At 46.4% G+C, this 15,474-nt stretch overlaps 1 protein-coding gene across 1 annotated transcript in view; it reads left to right on the top strand.

Moving 5' to 3' along the window:
* Positions 1–700: 700 nt before the first annotated feature.
* TRIM16 (tripartite motif containing 16) overlaps positions 701–15,474 on the top strand; it is a 31,413-nt gene continuing 16,639 nt past the window's right edge. The window contains exons 1-2 of the mRNA XM_077458625.1: positions 701–1,437; positions 14,343–14,438. Of these exons, the coding sequence (XP_077314751.1) occupies positions 931–1,437; positions 14,343–14,438 (603 nt within the window). The 5' untranslated portion in view covers positions 701–930. The remainder of the gene's footprint in view (positions 1,438–14,342; positions 14,439–15,474) is intronic.

The following is a 15,474-nucleotide window of genomic DNA, read 5'->3' as shown; positions in this document are numbered from 1 at the left end:
TTCCCCACCAGGTGGAGCCAGCGGATCCTGAGGGTATAATTCAGGTACTTTGCATTGTCTTATATTGTACTGTATTACATTGCACCACAGCTGTATCAAGTGGATTTAGTCAAGTTAGTGAGGTTTCTTCGGGGGTCAGTGCTACATATATATATACTCCATAGACCAGGGATATGCAATTAGCGGACCTCCAGCTGTTGCAGAACTACAAGTCCCATGAGGCATAGCAAGACTCTGACAGCCACAAGCATGACACCCAGAGGCAGAGGCATGATGGGACTTGTAGTTTTGCAACAGCTGGAGGTCCGCTAATAGCATATCCCTGCACTAGACTTATTTTTGCAGCAATAAGCCTCATTTAAAGTCCCATTCTTTTTCCTTTGTTTTTATTCTTGTAGTCAGGAATGGAGGTCTTTTACTGTGGACATGGCAAGTCACACTTCTCTCTCTTTTATATAAAAACGTTCCATATAATACATGACAATCTTAAAATGTATTGTTTAAATGCATGTAATTTTTTAACATAATAAAATAATTTACTTATTACAAAGGTTACAAGACGAAACAGTGCTCCTTTAAATATTTTTTTAATTTTCGGCATTAATAGGAATACTGTACATACTTCACATTGTCCTTGCATGCCTGATGTTCAGATGACATTCTTGACTGCTGTCTGGTTGTTTGTTCATGGTCAGGGCTAAACCAGTAGAGTCTGTTTGGAGGAAGAGAAACTAATTTGGGGAAGGAGCCTACTCCTTGCGTTAACCCACTCCTCGCTCATTATCTTCCTGCCTTTTCCTTCTTCTTCTGGCACGCAGTTGGTTAATTGCTCCTGGCTGCATTGCTCATTCAGGTGTGGCTTTCTCACAGCCTGCTGATATCCTGCTGTGGAGTTGGAAACTGCAGAGAAAGTTAGAGAGCTCCAAAGACATGGCTGACACTTTCATCAAGCCCGTCTCCAAATGCCAAAGCTGCATAGAAATTTCAACCCTTACAGCGACAGAGGACCCTAAGGTGGCCAAGTATTGTAAGAGCCACTCCGTGACGGAGCTGGGATCATTAAAGGTCACGTCCAATGGCTCCACAACTGGAACTTCAAGTAATGTGCATCTTCCAGGCAACAAGGAGGCTGAGGGTGAGGCAGTCCTTTGTGACTTCTGCTTGGAGGAGAAGGTGAAAGCGGTGAAGACTTGCCTTACCTGCATGGTGAACTACTGCACCACCCACCTCAGACCCCACTTAGATAACCCCAAGCTGCACTCCCACCAGCTGGTGTCCCCTCTGAGCGATGCCGACTTGCGGACTTGCGCGTTGCACAACAAACCACTGGAACTGTTCTGCAAGTTGGACCTTGTGTGTATTTGCGAGGAATGCGCAGAGTGGGAGCATAAAGACCACCAACCGATACCCTGCGGTGAAGCAAAGAAGCAAGTAGAGGTATGTGGAACAACCTCGTATGGACAATCATTCATAAAAATCTGAGTACAAAATGTATCTTTGGATAGAGTTTATTTTACAAATTTTACCAAAATTTTATTGGGCTTTAAAATTTTCAAAAAGATGTACAAAGACATAGAATACCGGCATTGTAACCGACAAGAAAGGGACAACAGGGGATAACCAATGCCATTGATTTTCATATCAGAAATATCAGACAACCATTGTTGCAATCGGAAAGTCGAATAATCGGGGAGAGATAAATGATATATCAACTGTACTGTAGATCCCAGCGTGTGGAAGGTAATAATATAACATAGTAAATTAGATGCAAGCTCTTATTACAAGGTAGGGGGTGGAGTATGAATTAGAATGAGTTGCTGAGGCACAAAAGGGGAAAATACAAGAAAAATAGGAAAGAAAAGGTCGGATTGTGGGTTAAGAGAAGTCGGGGGGTTGCAGGAGAGATCCTTGGGATCCGGGTGGCCATACAGCTCAGTGAGCACCTTGCAAGTTATGTTAAAGTAAAAGCCCCTTCAAATACTAACCATACTTAACCTACTCCCACCCCCATTCTAAACCTATTCTAACTACCCTATTCTATACTTACATATTCTAAGGGCACACCGGTCCGGTCATATGATCTCTCCAGCTGCCGGCTTCAATGAAAAGGGGGATCGCCGACAAAGCCTGGGTGGTGACATCATCCACAGGCATCCATTTTCGGCGGTCCTTCCTCTATACCAGCGGTTCTCAACTCCAGTCCTCAGGACCCACCAACAGGCCAGATTTTAAGTATTACCTTGGCGGGAGATGCAGCCTAGAATACTGCAATCACTGAGCAGCAAATGATATCACCTGTGATGTATTTCAGTTATCTTGCAAACCTGGCCTGTTAGTGGGTCCTCCTGAGGACAGGAGTTGAGAACCACTGCTCTATACTGAAGCCGGCACTGGGAGCCAATCGTATGACCGCACCAGAGTGCCCTCAGAATAGGTAGGTATAAACATCTTTCCTTTCACAGGGTAGTGAGAATAGACTTAGAATGGGGATGGAGGTTTGTTTAAGTACTGTAAAGTTAGTATTTGAATTGAATTCCACTTGAAAGTGAGGGGGGGAAGACTGATCGAGGGTCAGGTGGCTACTGTAGTCCAGCCAAGGGGACCATATTTTCTGAATTTTAGGATGGGTGTCATTGAGCAGTTAACTTCTCATGCACCATAACGCCCATCATCCGTTGTTTAACTTCATTGTTGGTTGCCTCCATGCTTTAGCTAGCGTTTGCCTGGCTGCTAGAAACGCGAAAACCTGCCAGCTTCTGTTGACCTTTTAGAAAGGTCTGTCACTGGCCTACGAAGCCATGCTACCCAAGGATTCCTACTCAGATTGGTACTCAGAACCTAAGAATATGGTAAACATCCAGAAATGAGTAGCTTTGGGGCAATGCCATAAAGTGTATATCAAGGTCAGCCTCAAAAGCAGGTATAAGAGGCTTCTGAGCAGTGGCGTAAAAAGAAACTTCAGGGCCCCGATGCAAGAAACCATGAAGGGCCCCCCTGAACCCCAGCCCGTTCCCTCCAAGTCTGGCGGTGGAACTCCAGGGCGTGGTCACAGGTATGACCTTTGAGAGCCCTGTAGTTCCACCACTGGCATCAGTAGTTTTTTTTTTTCACTCTGGCTGGGGAGAACAGACATCGGACTGAGCGGCAATGCATGGAGCAGGAGTGGGGTACTCTGAGGAGCCGGCCGAGGACACAGGTCATGCGGGGAATGTACAACTAAAGAGCAGCCAGTGCGATAGTCGAGCATGGAGCTCTGCTAGTCACCCTCCACCTCCAGCCACCCTTGTGCATGGTGCACTGGTACCCCTAGCTGCCTATGCTGCTGCCGGCCATATGTAGAGGGGGCTGCATGGGCCCCCTGCAGCACAGGGCCTAGTTGCGGTCGTGACTGCTGCACCCCCTATAGTTACGCCCCTGCTTCTGAGGCAAATTTAGCAGTGTGGTCAGGTCAGGTGTCCTATACCATTATGGGAGAATCTTATAAAGGTTCTCTTGAGCTAAGATGTTGGGAGAGCACTTTGCTACCGCAGCCCAAATTTTGTTCCATCATGCTTGATCCAAAGATTACCTCAAGTCTTTTTAACATTTGCCTAAATATTGGAGTTTTGTTGGTCCACAGAATCAGTAAGAGCCGAGTACAAGGCAGAAGTTAGGCCTTTGGGGTGAGGGTCTTTTCAAGCAACGATTTTTCAATTGCATTAGCCAAATTGGACAATCTGCTCGGTTCTCAATCAAACTATTTATGTAGCTCCTTATTTGTATCTAGTGGAATGTTTTTGTGGGGGAAATTTCCATTGTACTTCAAGGTAACAGCGAGAGAAATTCTTTGGGTATACAGTAGTTTAAAGTCGAACCCTATCCAATGCTTGTAGGAGTTGGTCAAAGGTGAAGAAGAATGGCCACCTGACCATCACACCTATATGAGTTTTTCAGACATCCCATTCCACAATTATGGGTATCGGCATGGAATTGCTCCTACCTTTTAGACCAGGGTTTCTCAACCAGGGTTCCATGGAGATCTAGGGTTCCTCCTGAGGTTGTAGGGGTTCCTTGAGCAATGAGCAATTTCTGCCTTTCAGATAAGTTCCCAATGACACCATTGATCTTTTTAGCTATATCTAAGGAGCTCATTCTTCCCAATGTCCACAAGTGTAAGGAGCATTCTTCCTACCGACCATCACACTAATGTACCATGAATTTTAGATATAGTAATTTTTAGCAGGGGTTCCCTGAGACCAGAAAGTTATTTCAAGGGTTCCTCTGTGCTGAAAAGGTTGAGAAAGGCTTTTTTAGGCTATAGCAGCCTCCGCTTTTCCAGCAAATCTTTCCACAGATTTTGGAGTGTGTCCAATTGTGAGTTCAGGTACTGATGTTGGACGAGAAGACCTGGCTTTCATTCAGCATTCCAATTCATCCCAAAAGATATTCAGTAGGGTTGAGTTCAGGGCAATGTGCAGGACACTTCAGTTCCTCCACACCAAACTGGTCAAACCATGTCTTTATGGAGCTGGACACCATTTATGAGGTCAAGTACTGAAGTTGGATGAGAAGATCTGGCTTGCAATTGGTGTTCTAATTCTTCCCAAAGGTGTTTAGTAGGGTTGTGGTTAGGACCCTGTGCAAGACAGTCAAATGACTCCACACCAGACTGATCAAACCATTGACCGGTTATTCCTATTCTGGTGTCAACCCAAAATGAGGGGTTCTCTTTACGGAGCTGGCTTTGTACTCAGGAGTACGGTCATACAGGAACAGAAAAGGGTCTTCACCAAACTTTTACCACAATGTTGGAATCATCCAATTGTCTAAAATGTCTTTGTAACATTAAATGTGCTGCCCATTCAGCTGCAACTTGTATGTAATGTAGAAGAAGACATTTCATTGCTCTTCAATTAAAAAGGAGTGTTAGGCACATACCCCAATATTAGTTACACCATATAGACCAGGGATGTCCAACCTTTTGAAGAGCAAGGGCCACTTAAGCGACTTGGTAACCGGTCGCGGGCCACAATGAGCGGAGTGGGCGGATGACAGGTCCATGTACACTCCGCATATGCAGAGCGGACACATCCAACTCTACTGTATGGGCCCTCTGATCTGCCCAGATGGAAGGGGACAGGTCCCCTTCTGTTTTTTTTTCTTTTAGCGGATTGGATTGAAGGTATGCAGGTGTAAACGGACACAAGTCTGTTTACATTTGCCGCTCCATAGAGGTGAATGGAAAGTCTGATTGGGTTGGACCGATCATGTGAAAGGGGCCTAAGGCTGCTTTCACAATGATGTGCTGTGGTCTACCCAGAGCAGTGCACCTCTGGCTTTTCTTGGGGTTAGCTGCACTTTGCCATAGAATTCTATTATATCCTGCAGGTGTTGTGCACTTTCTGAAAGTGCACCAAACCCGTAGGTAATAACAGAGGTCTATGGCTCAGTGCAGTTTGAAAGCAGCACCTTAACCACTGCAGAACAGATATGCCCATATATACACTGTGATTATAGAATTAAACATACCTTTAATAACAACAGTCTTCAATTCGGGTATCGCCAGCTGTTGCTGTTCCAGGCAGAGTGCATTTGGTATCACTTTGGCTGTGACAGGAGGTGGCGCTATACAGGAAGCATCATCTTATGTGGCTCTGCTACACAACCGCTTGCTTCCTCTACCGCCGGCTTCATTCACAACACTGATGCACTGGGATGCCGGGCCAGGAACCTGCGATCTGGGCTTGCCAACCAGCCATCCCAGAGCAGAAGGTCGCGGGCCACATCAGAGGGCTCCGCGGGCCACTGGTTGGGCACCCCTGATATAGACAAACTTTTTTTGGGCACATGACCATCATACCTACCTACTGTATACAGCCAAAAAGTATTGAACACCCCTCCAAATTAATTCAGGTGTTCCTTCAATTGGTCATCTCAACCACGGCACTACCTGCCTGGAGTTTGCATGTTCTGCTGGGGGCCTGTGAGGGTTTCCTCCGGGTACTCCAGTTTCCTCACAAACTCCAAAGACATGCCAATAGGTTAATAGGTTAATTGGCTCCTGTCTAAATTAGAGCGGGGACTGCAAAGCCAGGCCTTCTCGTCCAACATCAGTGCCTGACCTCACAAATGTGCTTTTGGAAGAATGCTCAAACATTCCCATAGACACATCTCCTGGAAATTTTTTATCAGGTTCTGATGTTTGTGCACTTTCAGATTTCACGTCCTCACTTCCTCTTCCTGATGTGAGTGATCACATCTCCCGGACAGTGACACAACAATAAAAGGTTGTCAGAGATGAAAAGATATTTTAGGCTGAACACAGTATTTGGCACATAAAGGAAATAATAAACTTAGACTGAAGTGGAAAGTCTTTGTCGGGGTATAACTCTCACCATGAGGAGTCATCACATGTATGACACATAGATACAGAGAAGCAATTGTTATATAACAAAAGCCGAAATCACCCGGCCCTCCCCAGACTGGGCAGTTTTCGGAAACACTTGTAGTGAGAGTTTTTATTTTTTTTTATTTTTTTTAACAGCTTCCATAATGTATACAATACAAATATTAACTGCTTCAGCTCTGGAAGATCCACCCCCATTCCCGACCAGGCTATTTTTTGAGATACGGCACGGCGTCGCTTTAACTGAAAATTGCGCGGTCGTGTGACGCTGTACCCAAATAAAATCGATGTATTTTTTTTCCCCCACAAACAGTGTTTCGTTTGGTGGTATTTGATCACCTCTGCCATTTTTCTTTTTTGCACTATAAACAAAAAAGACAGACAATTAAAAAAATATATATATATATATAAATATATATATATATATATATATATATATATAAATATATTTTAGGACTGTGGAAATGAAAGATTAATTCCTCAATTAATCGATACATTTTTTTGATCAATCAAAATTCTTTTGATCAGTACTCACCTCTCCGCTGGAGGGAGTTCCGTCACCGGACTCCTCCCCCTTTCCCCGAGTGCCTCCGTCTGCTAACAAAGGGAAGGGGGAGGAGTCTGGTGACATCACGGACATCAATGTCACCAGACTTCTCCCCCCTTCCCCAAGTGCCTCCTTCTGCTATCGAAGGGAAGGGGGGAGGAGTCCGTTGACGTTCCAATTGAACGTAACGCGTAAGTGGGAGGAGCTACGCATGACTTCACCCACTGCTGCCCTACGGAACGAACACGATTGTCGGCCTTACATGCTGTGTTTTTATCATCTTTATGTAAATAGTTTGAACACAAAAATTTAATCTTATACTTAAGCGGTGAGCACTTAGATCTTTTCTTTCTACCCGTGACCCGGCGTCCTTGCTGAGATCTAAGGAGACGTGAGAGAAGTTTATGGTCCGTGTTAAACCTTTTGATACCCGCTTGCATGACCACCTGTCTGCACAGGGGTCCATGCCATAAGGTGAGAGTGATTAGTTAGACCGAAGGTGGAGGGATTGTCACGCTACTGTGGAAAAAAAAAAAGACTTACATCAGTGCTACAGATTGAATTTAGAACGTATTTGTGTGAACTGTGAAGTTAAGTCATGGATTGTGGAAACACTTACTAGTGTCAGGTGATTGTATATATAGTGTATACCACATTTACCACTGACTAATGTAGAGTTGCACAGAATTACAAGTTCCGTCCTTGTAATTCACACTGGAAAAAAAACAAAAAACGTTGTAGGTCCGGTCCACTTCTGGTTTGTTCACATTGTTGTCAATCAAGCCCTGATGAAGAGGGTGCTCTTGGACCCCCGAAACACATTGGCTACTTTTTGGATTGTACTACTTTTATCGTAATAACTTTTGTATATGGACCTCCTTAGTAGAGGTATGGTCAGTGGCGTCTCGTCGATTAGGGACGCTCAGGTGCCACCCCCTCAGCTATGCGGCCGGCCCCCTAATCTACAATCGGGGCGCTGAATGGATTCCAATTGGGTTTTTTCTTTTTTTTTTTTTAAGCACGGGATTAGAGCCTGAGGCTTTCATAGGCTTTGAAATAGATTGGGCTTGGGGCACAGAGCACTGTGCTCCGAGCCCACTCAGTTGTGTGACAATAGCGAATGAATAATTGCTATTCTCACACTGATCCTCCTCCCGGCCAATCAGGAGGTGGATGGTCATGAGACCCGTCACCCAATTGGCTGAAAGGATGCATAGCAGGAGGAGGAGGAAGGATGAGACGCACTGCGGAAGATGCCATGATGCAGGGGAGGAGGAGGAGACACCCGCCCATCGCAGAGCTGCCTGCCCGGAACCTAGATGGGGTAAGTGCTCGGTGACCGACGGATAGGGTTGCCACTTTTTATTCAAGCCAAACCCGAACACTATAGTGGCGTACAGCAACATTTTTCCTTTATTTTTTTTCATATACATACACTATAGGATGCACTAGAGCAGTGATGGCGAACCTTGGCTCCCCAGATGTTTTGGAACTACATTTCCCATGATGCTCTGGCACTCTGCAGTGTAGTGGAGCATCATGGGAAATGTAGTTCCAAAACATCTGGGGTGCCAAGGTTCGCCATCACTGCACTATAGGATTGTAATAGACATGGGACATCTTTTGGGCACTCCGAAGAGAATAGTAATGTGGCATGCATAGTGCATCATTCACCCTCCTATCAGGCCCTGTTCTGAGCCACATTCCTCTCCTGAAGCTTGTGTCCTGCCGGACACATGATTCAAAACCCGAACTGTCCGGGTAAATCCCGGAACAGGTGGCAACCGTACCGACTGACCACAAAACCCGGGGGGGGGGGGGGGGGGGTTGTTTGCACCCCCCTCCCCCCCAAAAAAAAAGAAGTCCACCAGCTGCCGCTGGGTATGTTGTATCAATTTTCATTTTTGTTACATTACAAGCCAAGGAGACTATGGAGATCTCCTGGGATGTAGAAGCTGCCTTTTCTTTCAGAGCGCATGCGCCGATGACGCAATCAGCGGAGTATACAGCAAATATCTCCTAAACGGTGCAAGTTTAGGAGATATTTACAATACCTATAGGTGAGTCTTACTATAGGCTTACCTTATAGGTACAAAAAGACCAGGGGAGTTTACTTCCTCTTTTTAATCCATCACAACTGTGAAGTCTTTGAAGCACCTGTATGGTCCCATTGTTAAATGAACGCTCATTAAAGCTGATTTTCTTAATGAGTCGAACGTCCATCTAGTGATGTGAAGCTGCGTTAACTTCAAACACCCAATTATGTGAGGGACAATTCTTATTTTTTTTTTTTTTATTCCCCTACACATAGCCAGGTATTAAAAGTGCTGTGTATTTCCCCAAAAAATTTGCATAGCTGTTTGTCTATCAAAACGGCACGGAAATTCCTTCTGTGCGATGCAAAATCGGATATTCTCAGACTATAGTCTCTTGCAGATCGAATGTTACTCATTGCAAAAAAAAGTGGTAATAAGGAAAATAACACATTTTGGCCACAAGATGGCGGTAAATGTCACAAGTGTGCCCCTCAGCTTCATCTAGTGGCCATAATGTGGTCATTTATTACCATTCAGGCTGTGTTTTTTTTTCCCCCAATGATAAACATTTGATCGGCAGTGAATATAAACATTTGATTTTGCCCCATTTGCACAAACGTTACACAGTTTCGATGGACGGACAGTTATGCAAATTGCCTTTATTATAAAACCCCATAGTGTATCTTCTCTTGTTTGCTTACTCATGGTCTGTTAAATATACCAAATAAAAACCCAGTTGGTCCTGCCATATTCAGTGTCTAGTGGGCTGATATCTTCCTGTGAGCCAACAAAAGCTGAAGTCTCAAAACCATCAGAAACCCATCGCAGCCAATCGGTTAAAGCCATTAAACCACGTTTATAAGGCCTCGTGCACACGACGTTATAAAACAGCCAGTAACCAGTGGCGGCTGGTGTTTTTTTTTTTTTTTGGGGGGGCCCCCCTCTGAGCGGCCGGCGACACCTTCCTCGCCCCCCTCGCTGTCTGCCAGTCTTACCCCAGTTTCTCAAGACCTGCTTCCTGATTGGCCGGGAGGAAGATCAGTGTTACAATAGCAGATATTCATTCGCTATTGTAACACACCTGGGCGGGCTTGGTTCGCATTCTCTGCAACCCGAGCCCACTCTATTGTGAAGCCTATTAGAGCCTCTGGTGCCCCTATTGTAATCCATGCATCCGACATCCTGCAAGGGGCCGGACGCATGGGTTTGGGTGGTGGCAGGTCCTTAATGGTCGGGCCCAGTGGCGGCTGGTGCCTAGCATTTTTGGGGGGGTGGCATAACCAACAAAACTATTGCCCCCCCCCGTGGGAGACACAGCCAGCGGCACCACTCCCCCACCCCCGGGGGAGGAGACACTGACACATCCAGTGGCGATCTCCCCGCAGCACCCCCCCAACTCTAGTCGTGGTAAGAAACCACGTGATCAGCTGGTGACCAATCACAGCTGATCATCGCGGGAAACCAGGAAGTGCCGGTAAACGGCATTCCTTGGTTCTGCGCTGCCAGGGAGAGCCGATCGGCATCTCTCCCTGTTCAAGGTTCTGTGCTGATAATCAGCCCCATCAGATGTGCCACCACAGCTGTCAAAAAAGTGCCCATCAGCTGCCAGTCGGTGCCCCCTCAGGATCGCCTGTCAGCGCCCAATAAAGCGCCAATCGGTGCCAATTGGGGCCCACCACAGTGCCAATCAGTGCCGTACAGTAACACCTGTCAGAACCTCATCAGTACCTCATCATCAGTGCTGCCCATCTGTGCCACTTATCGGTGCTGCATATCAGTGCCGCCTATTGTGCCCACCTGTCAGAACCTCATCAGTACCTCATCAGTGCTGCCCACCTGTGCCGCCTCATCAGTGCCCATCAGTGCCACCTCATCAGTGTCCATCAGTTCCACCTCATCAGTGACCATCATTGCTACCTCATCAGTGCCCATCAGTTCCACCTCATCAGTGACAATCGGTGCCGCCTCATCAGTGACCATCATTGCTGCCTTATCAGTGCCCATCAGTGAAGGAGAAAACAGAATTTTATAACCAAAACGAAGAAAAGCTTTTTTTTTCCCCAAAAATTTCGGTCTTTTTTAGTTTGTTTAGCAAAGAATAAAAACCCCAGAGGTGATAAAATACCACCAAAAGAAATCTCTATTTGTGGGAAGAAAATGATAAAAATTTGGTTTCGGGTGCAGCGTTGCATGACCGCGCAATTGTCATTCAAAGTGCGACAGCGCCGAAAGCTGAAAATTGTCCTGGGCAGGAAGGGGGTGAAAGTGCCTGGTATTGAAGTGGTTAAGCTTCAACAAAAAGAAAAACCTGGAAGCTGATTGGTCCCTATGAACAGCTGCACCAGGTTTTGCTCTCTCCAGTTTTGGTGGTAAATCAGCCCCCATTGTATTACACATTTAAAAGGATTATAATTGGCTGTACATCCTGGGACTTGTAGTTCTTCTAGAAGCTGCAGAGCCAATAACAGCATGCTGTATACCGCACACTCAGGCTGTATCCAAGCTGTAGTCAGACTGAGCAGCAGGCAAAATGCCCAGTAATTGTTTTCAACCAAAATATATTGTGTGTTCTCTCCGAGTTCCCAAGAATATGATGAAGTGGTCCCGGGATATGGGAGTGCACTGCTCTGCCCTGAGAAACATTTCCTGCTGTGATCCGGTTTAGATCAGATTGGACGGCATCAATGATGGGAATATGTTTGCCCTAAATAAACCTTGCAGTATCGGCTGACCTATTTGCAACTAATTAGTGCCCTGTACCATCCATCATTCTGATTGGGCACTTCAGGCATATAGCTGAACACAGACACAATATATATATGGGAGATGTCACCAATGGATTTGTATTTGCCCATCCAGTCCTGCAATTTGCTCAGCTCTGCTACACAGACCAGCGCTCCCTGGCAGGGCAGGGAGGTTCAGTAACACTTACAGGTCTGGTCTTGTGCTGTGGTTCAATAACACTTACAGGTCTTGTCCCCTCCTGCAGACAGGGCTGGTGTTACCACTAGGAAAACTAGGCAGCCGCCTAGGGGACACTGCTGCCTAGGGGCCCCCGGCCATTGGTGTTCCTACTCTCTTCTCTCTGCAACAAGCAACTAAGTCTCGGCATCAGCGGGCAGCCACCGCTCCGTCCTCACATAGTGTCAGAGGCGCAGTGGTGGCAGAGGACTGTGTCTGTGTCCCAACTGCCGAATGAATGGAAGCAAGCAAACGTTCATTGATGGGCGCTGGTGAGGCTGCATTTGATGGGTGCTGGTGAGGCTGCATTTGATGAGTGCTGGTGAGGCTGCATTTGATGGGTGCTAGTGAGGCTGCATTTGATGGGCGCTGGTGAGGCTGCATTTGATGGGCTCTGGTGAGGCTGCATTTGATGGGTGCTGGCTAGGCTGTATTGATGGGCGCTGGTGAGGCTACATTTGATGGCCGCTGGTGAGGCTGCATTTGATGGGCGCTGGTGAGGCTGCATTTGATTGGCACTGGTGAGGCTGTATTGATGGGCGCTGGTGAGACTGCATTTGATGGGCGCTGGTGAGACTGCATTTGATGGGCGCTGGTGAGGCTGAAATTGATGGGAGCTGGTGAGGCTGCATTTGATGGGTGCTGGTGAGGCTGAATTTGATGGGAGCTGGTGAGGCTGCATTTGATGGGCACTGGTGAGGCTGCATTTGATGGGCGCTGGTGAGGCTGCTTTTGATGGGCTCTGGTGAGGTTGCATTTGATGGGTGCTGGCTAGGCTGTATTGATGGGTGCTGGTGAGGCTACTTTTGATGGACGCTGGTGAGGCTGAATTTGATGGGCTCTGGTGAGGCTGTATTGATGGGTGCTGGTGAGGCTGCATTTGATGGGTGCTGGTGAGGCTGCTTTTGATGGGTGCTGGTGAGACTGTATTTGATGGGCGCTGGTGAGGCTGAATTTGATGGGTGCTGGTGAGGCTGCATTTGATGGGCGCTGGTGAGGCTGCATTTGATGGGCACTGGTGAGACTGCATTTGATGGGCGCTGGTGAGGTTGCATTTGATGGGTGCTGGCTAGGCTGTATTGATGGGCGCTGGTGAGGCTGATTTTGATGGGCGCTGGTGAGGCTGCATTTGATGGGCGCTGGTGAGGCTGCATTTGATGGGCGCTGGTAAGGCTGCATTTGATGGGTGCTGGTGAGACTGCTTTTGATGGGCGCTGGTGAGGCTGTATTTGATGGGTGCTGGCTAGGCTGTATTGATGGGCGCTGGTGAGGCTGATTTTGATGCGCGCTGGTGAGGCTGCATTTGATGGGCGCTGGTGAGGCTGCATTTGATGGGCGCTGGTGAGGCTGTATTTGATGGGCGCTGGTGAGGCTGCATTTGATGGGTATTGGTGAGGCTGCTTTTGATGGGCGCTGGTGAGGCTGCTTTTGATGGGCGCTGGTGAGGCTGCTTTTGATGGGTGCTGGTGAGGCTGCATTTGATGGGCTGAAGTTAAAAAGATGGAGTCAGGGGTGGAGCTAAGGGGGGGTGCAGCAAAATGAGGTTTCACCTATGGTGTCAAAAATCCTTGCACCAGCCCTGCCTGCAGACTGTGACTAGACCATGAAAGCAAAAGCAGCAGACTGATGAGCTCATCTCTCTGCCACTCTGCTCTCTCCCCCCATCAGCATACCTCTCGTTAACACATGGCTCAGACTCACTCTGCTTACCAACCTCAGAAATCAGCCACGATCGACTCAGTGTTGCAGCTCAGGCTTAATCAGCATGGAGAGTAACACGAGTATCTCCGCATCCATTGCGGGAGTGCAGGCGAGGGATGGAGCTTGTCCCAGCTCCTGCAATCATTGAGGGGGGAAAGGAAGAAAAAAAAATCCCTAATGTCGCACATCCACAGAGTCTTGTAGTGATGGTAGTGATACTGGCAACCCACCAGGCCACACCCACGAATGCATTTCGCTCCGCCCCCACCGGAGCTTTATTCAGAGATCAGCCACACAGGGAGTGCATTGTTTTCAGTAAGTTGACCGATTATTTTTATTTTTTTTGTTATGGGTTTCATTGTGAGCAGTAAAGCGCAACTGTTGTTCAGCTCTTCAAAGTAGAAAGCAAGAATAATAATAATAGGAATAATGAGAATAAAATGTCACCACACAAAATCGTTTGACCCATTAGCACAATGAAAGCTCTGCTGAATCTGCCTGCTCAGAATAATGATAGTCAGGGTGGATTTTAACACTTCTGCAGCTTCTCCCAGCAGCTCGGTGTTTGATGTTGCCTGGAGGGAGCGCGTACATTCAAGCCAGGGGGCGTGGGTTTGAAATAACAAAATGCAAAAACAGAGATCTAAAGTAAATTATTATTTTATATATATATATATATTAATATATATTTTTTATTTCATGTCCCCCCCAGGAGGAAATACTGCAAATAGTGACGGACTATGACTGGAAGCTGAAGTCTGCTGAGAACTCCATTGTCAAATTAGAAGCCAATAGCACATCAATACAGGTGAGCCAAAGATAAAGATCTCTCCATTCTATATAAAATGGTCAAAATTATTTTCCGTGAGAAAAAAAATAAATAAATAAAATAAAATTCTATAGCCAACAGGTGATATTGTCAGAGGAGGCTTGCCCATAGTACGGACAATGTTCCCAAGCGCATATGTGTGCGTATATGCAGGCCTGGCGACCGGACGGGCAGATGTGCACAGATGTGCGCGTATGCACGTGTGAATGTGTGCGCACGTATGCATGTCACCAATACCTTGGTGGAATGGGCTGTTTAAACAGGGCTGTAGCACAGCGTTCCATGTGCTTTATTTCCAGATTCCTGTGCCTGACCTCTGATCCTGACCCGGCTTGCCTCTGACCACGCTTGTTTCCACTGACCTCGGCTTGTCCTCGGACTCTGCTTCCGCCTTCTGCTCATGGCTGATCTGCTTCACCATTGTTGACCCTGGCCTGTGACTATTCTACTGCCTACCGTTTATGCCCAGTGGCAGCTGGTGCTAAAAAAAATTGGGGGGGGAGGAAGGGGTGCGAACAACACCTACAGGTCCGCAGTCACGGCTCCCCTGATACCGGATCTCGCGGCTTCTATGCTAACCTGGTCTTCCTGCGGTGTTACAAATATTCAGCCTCCTGGCCTGATTAGATGTGCGGATCGTTTTGTTGCAAATTAAAATTCAATCAAATTTTCATTATTCGGAAATTCGGATGTATCCAAATTTCCAAATTAGAATAGTACCGAACTTGAACGAATCCGAAATGACGAAAAAAAAAATTGGACGAAATTCTAATTCCATTCCTTTTCGAATTTGAAAACTTTTTGAATGGTTTTCCAATTTTCAAAGAATATAAAATAGAATAGAAAATAAAGGAATAGGATAGAATTATTTATTATTTTCTATCCTATTCCTTTATTTTCTATTCTATTTTATTCTTTTTGGAAATTGGAAAACTATTTATATTGAAAACTTTTCAAATTAGAAAACGATTTAAATTGAAAACTATTTAAATTCGAAAACTATTTAAATTGAAAA

This window comes from Lithobates pipiens, unplaced genomic scaffold, assembly GCF_037356315.1.
Source record: "Lithobates pipiens isolate NorthernLeopardFrog02 unplaced genomic scaffold, aLitPip1_a1.2 Scaffold_28, whole genome shotgun sequence".
NCBI classification, from domain to species: domain Eukaryota; kingdom Metazoa; phylum Chordata; class Amphibia; order Anura; family Ranidae; genus Lithobates; species Lithobates pipiens.
Note: the sequence above shows the minus strand (reverse complement) of the source record. Positions and strands in the feature narration are given on the sequence as shown.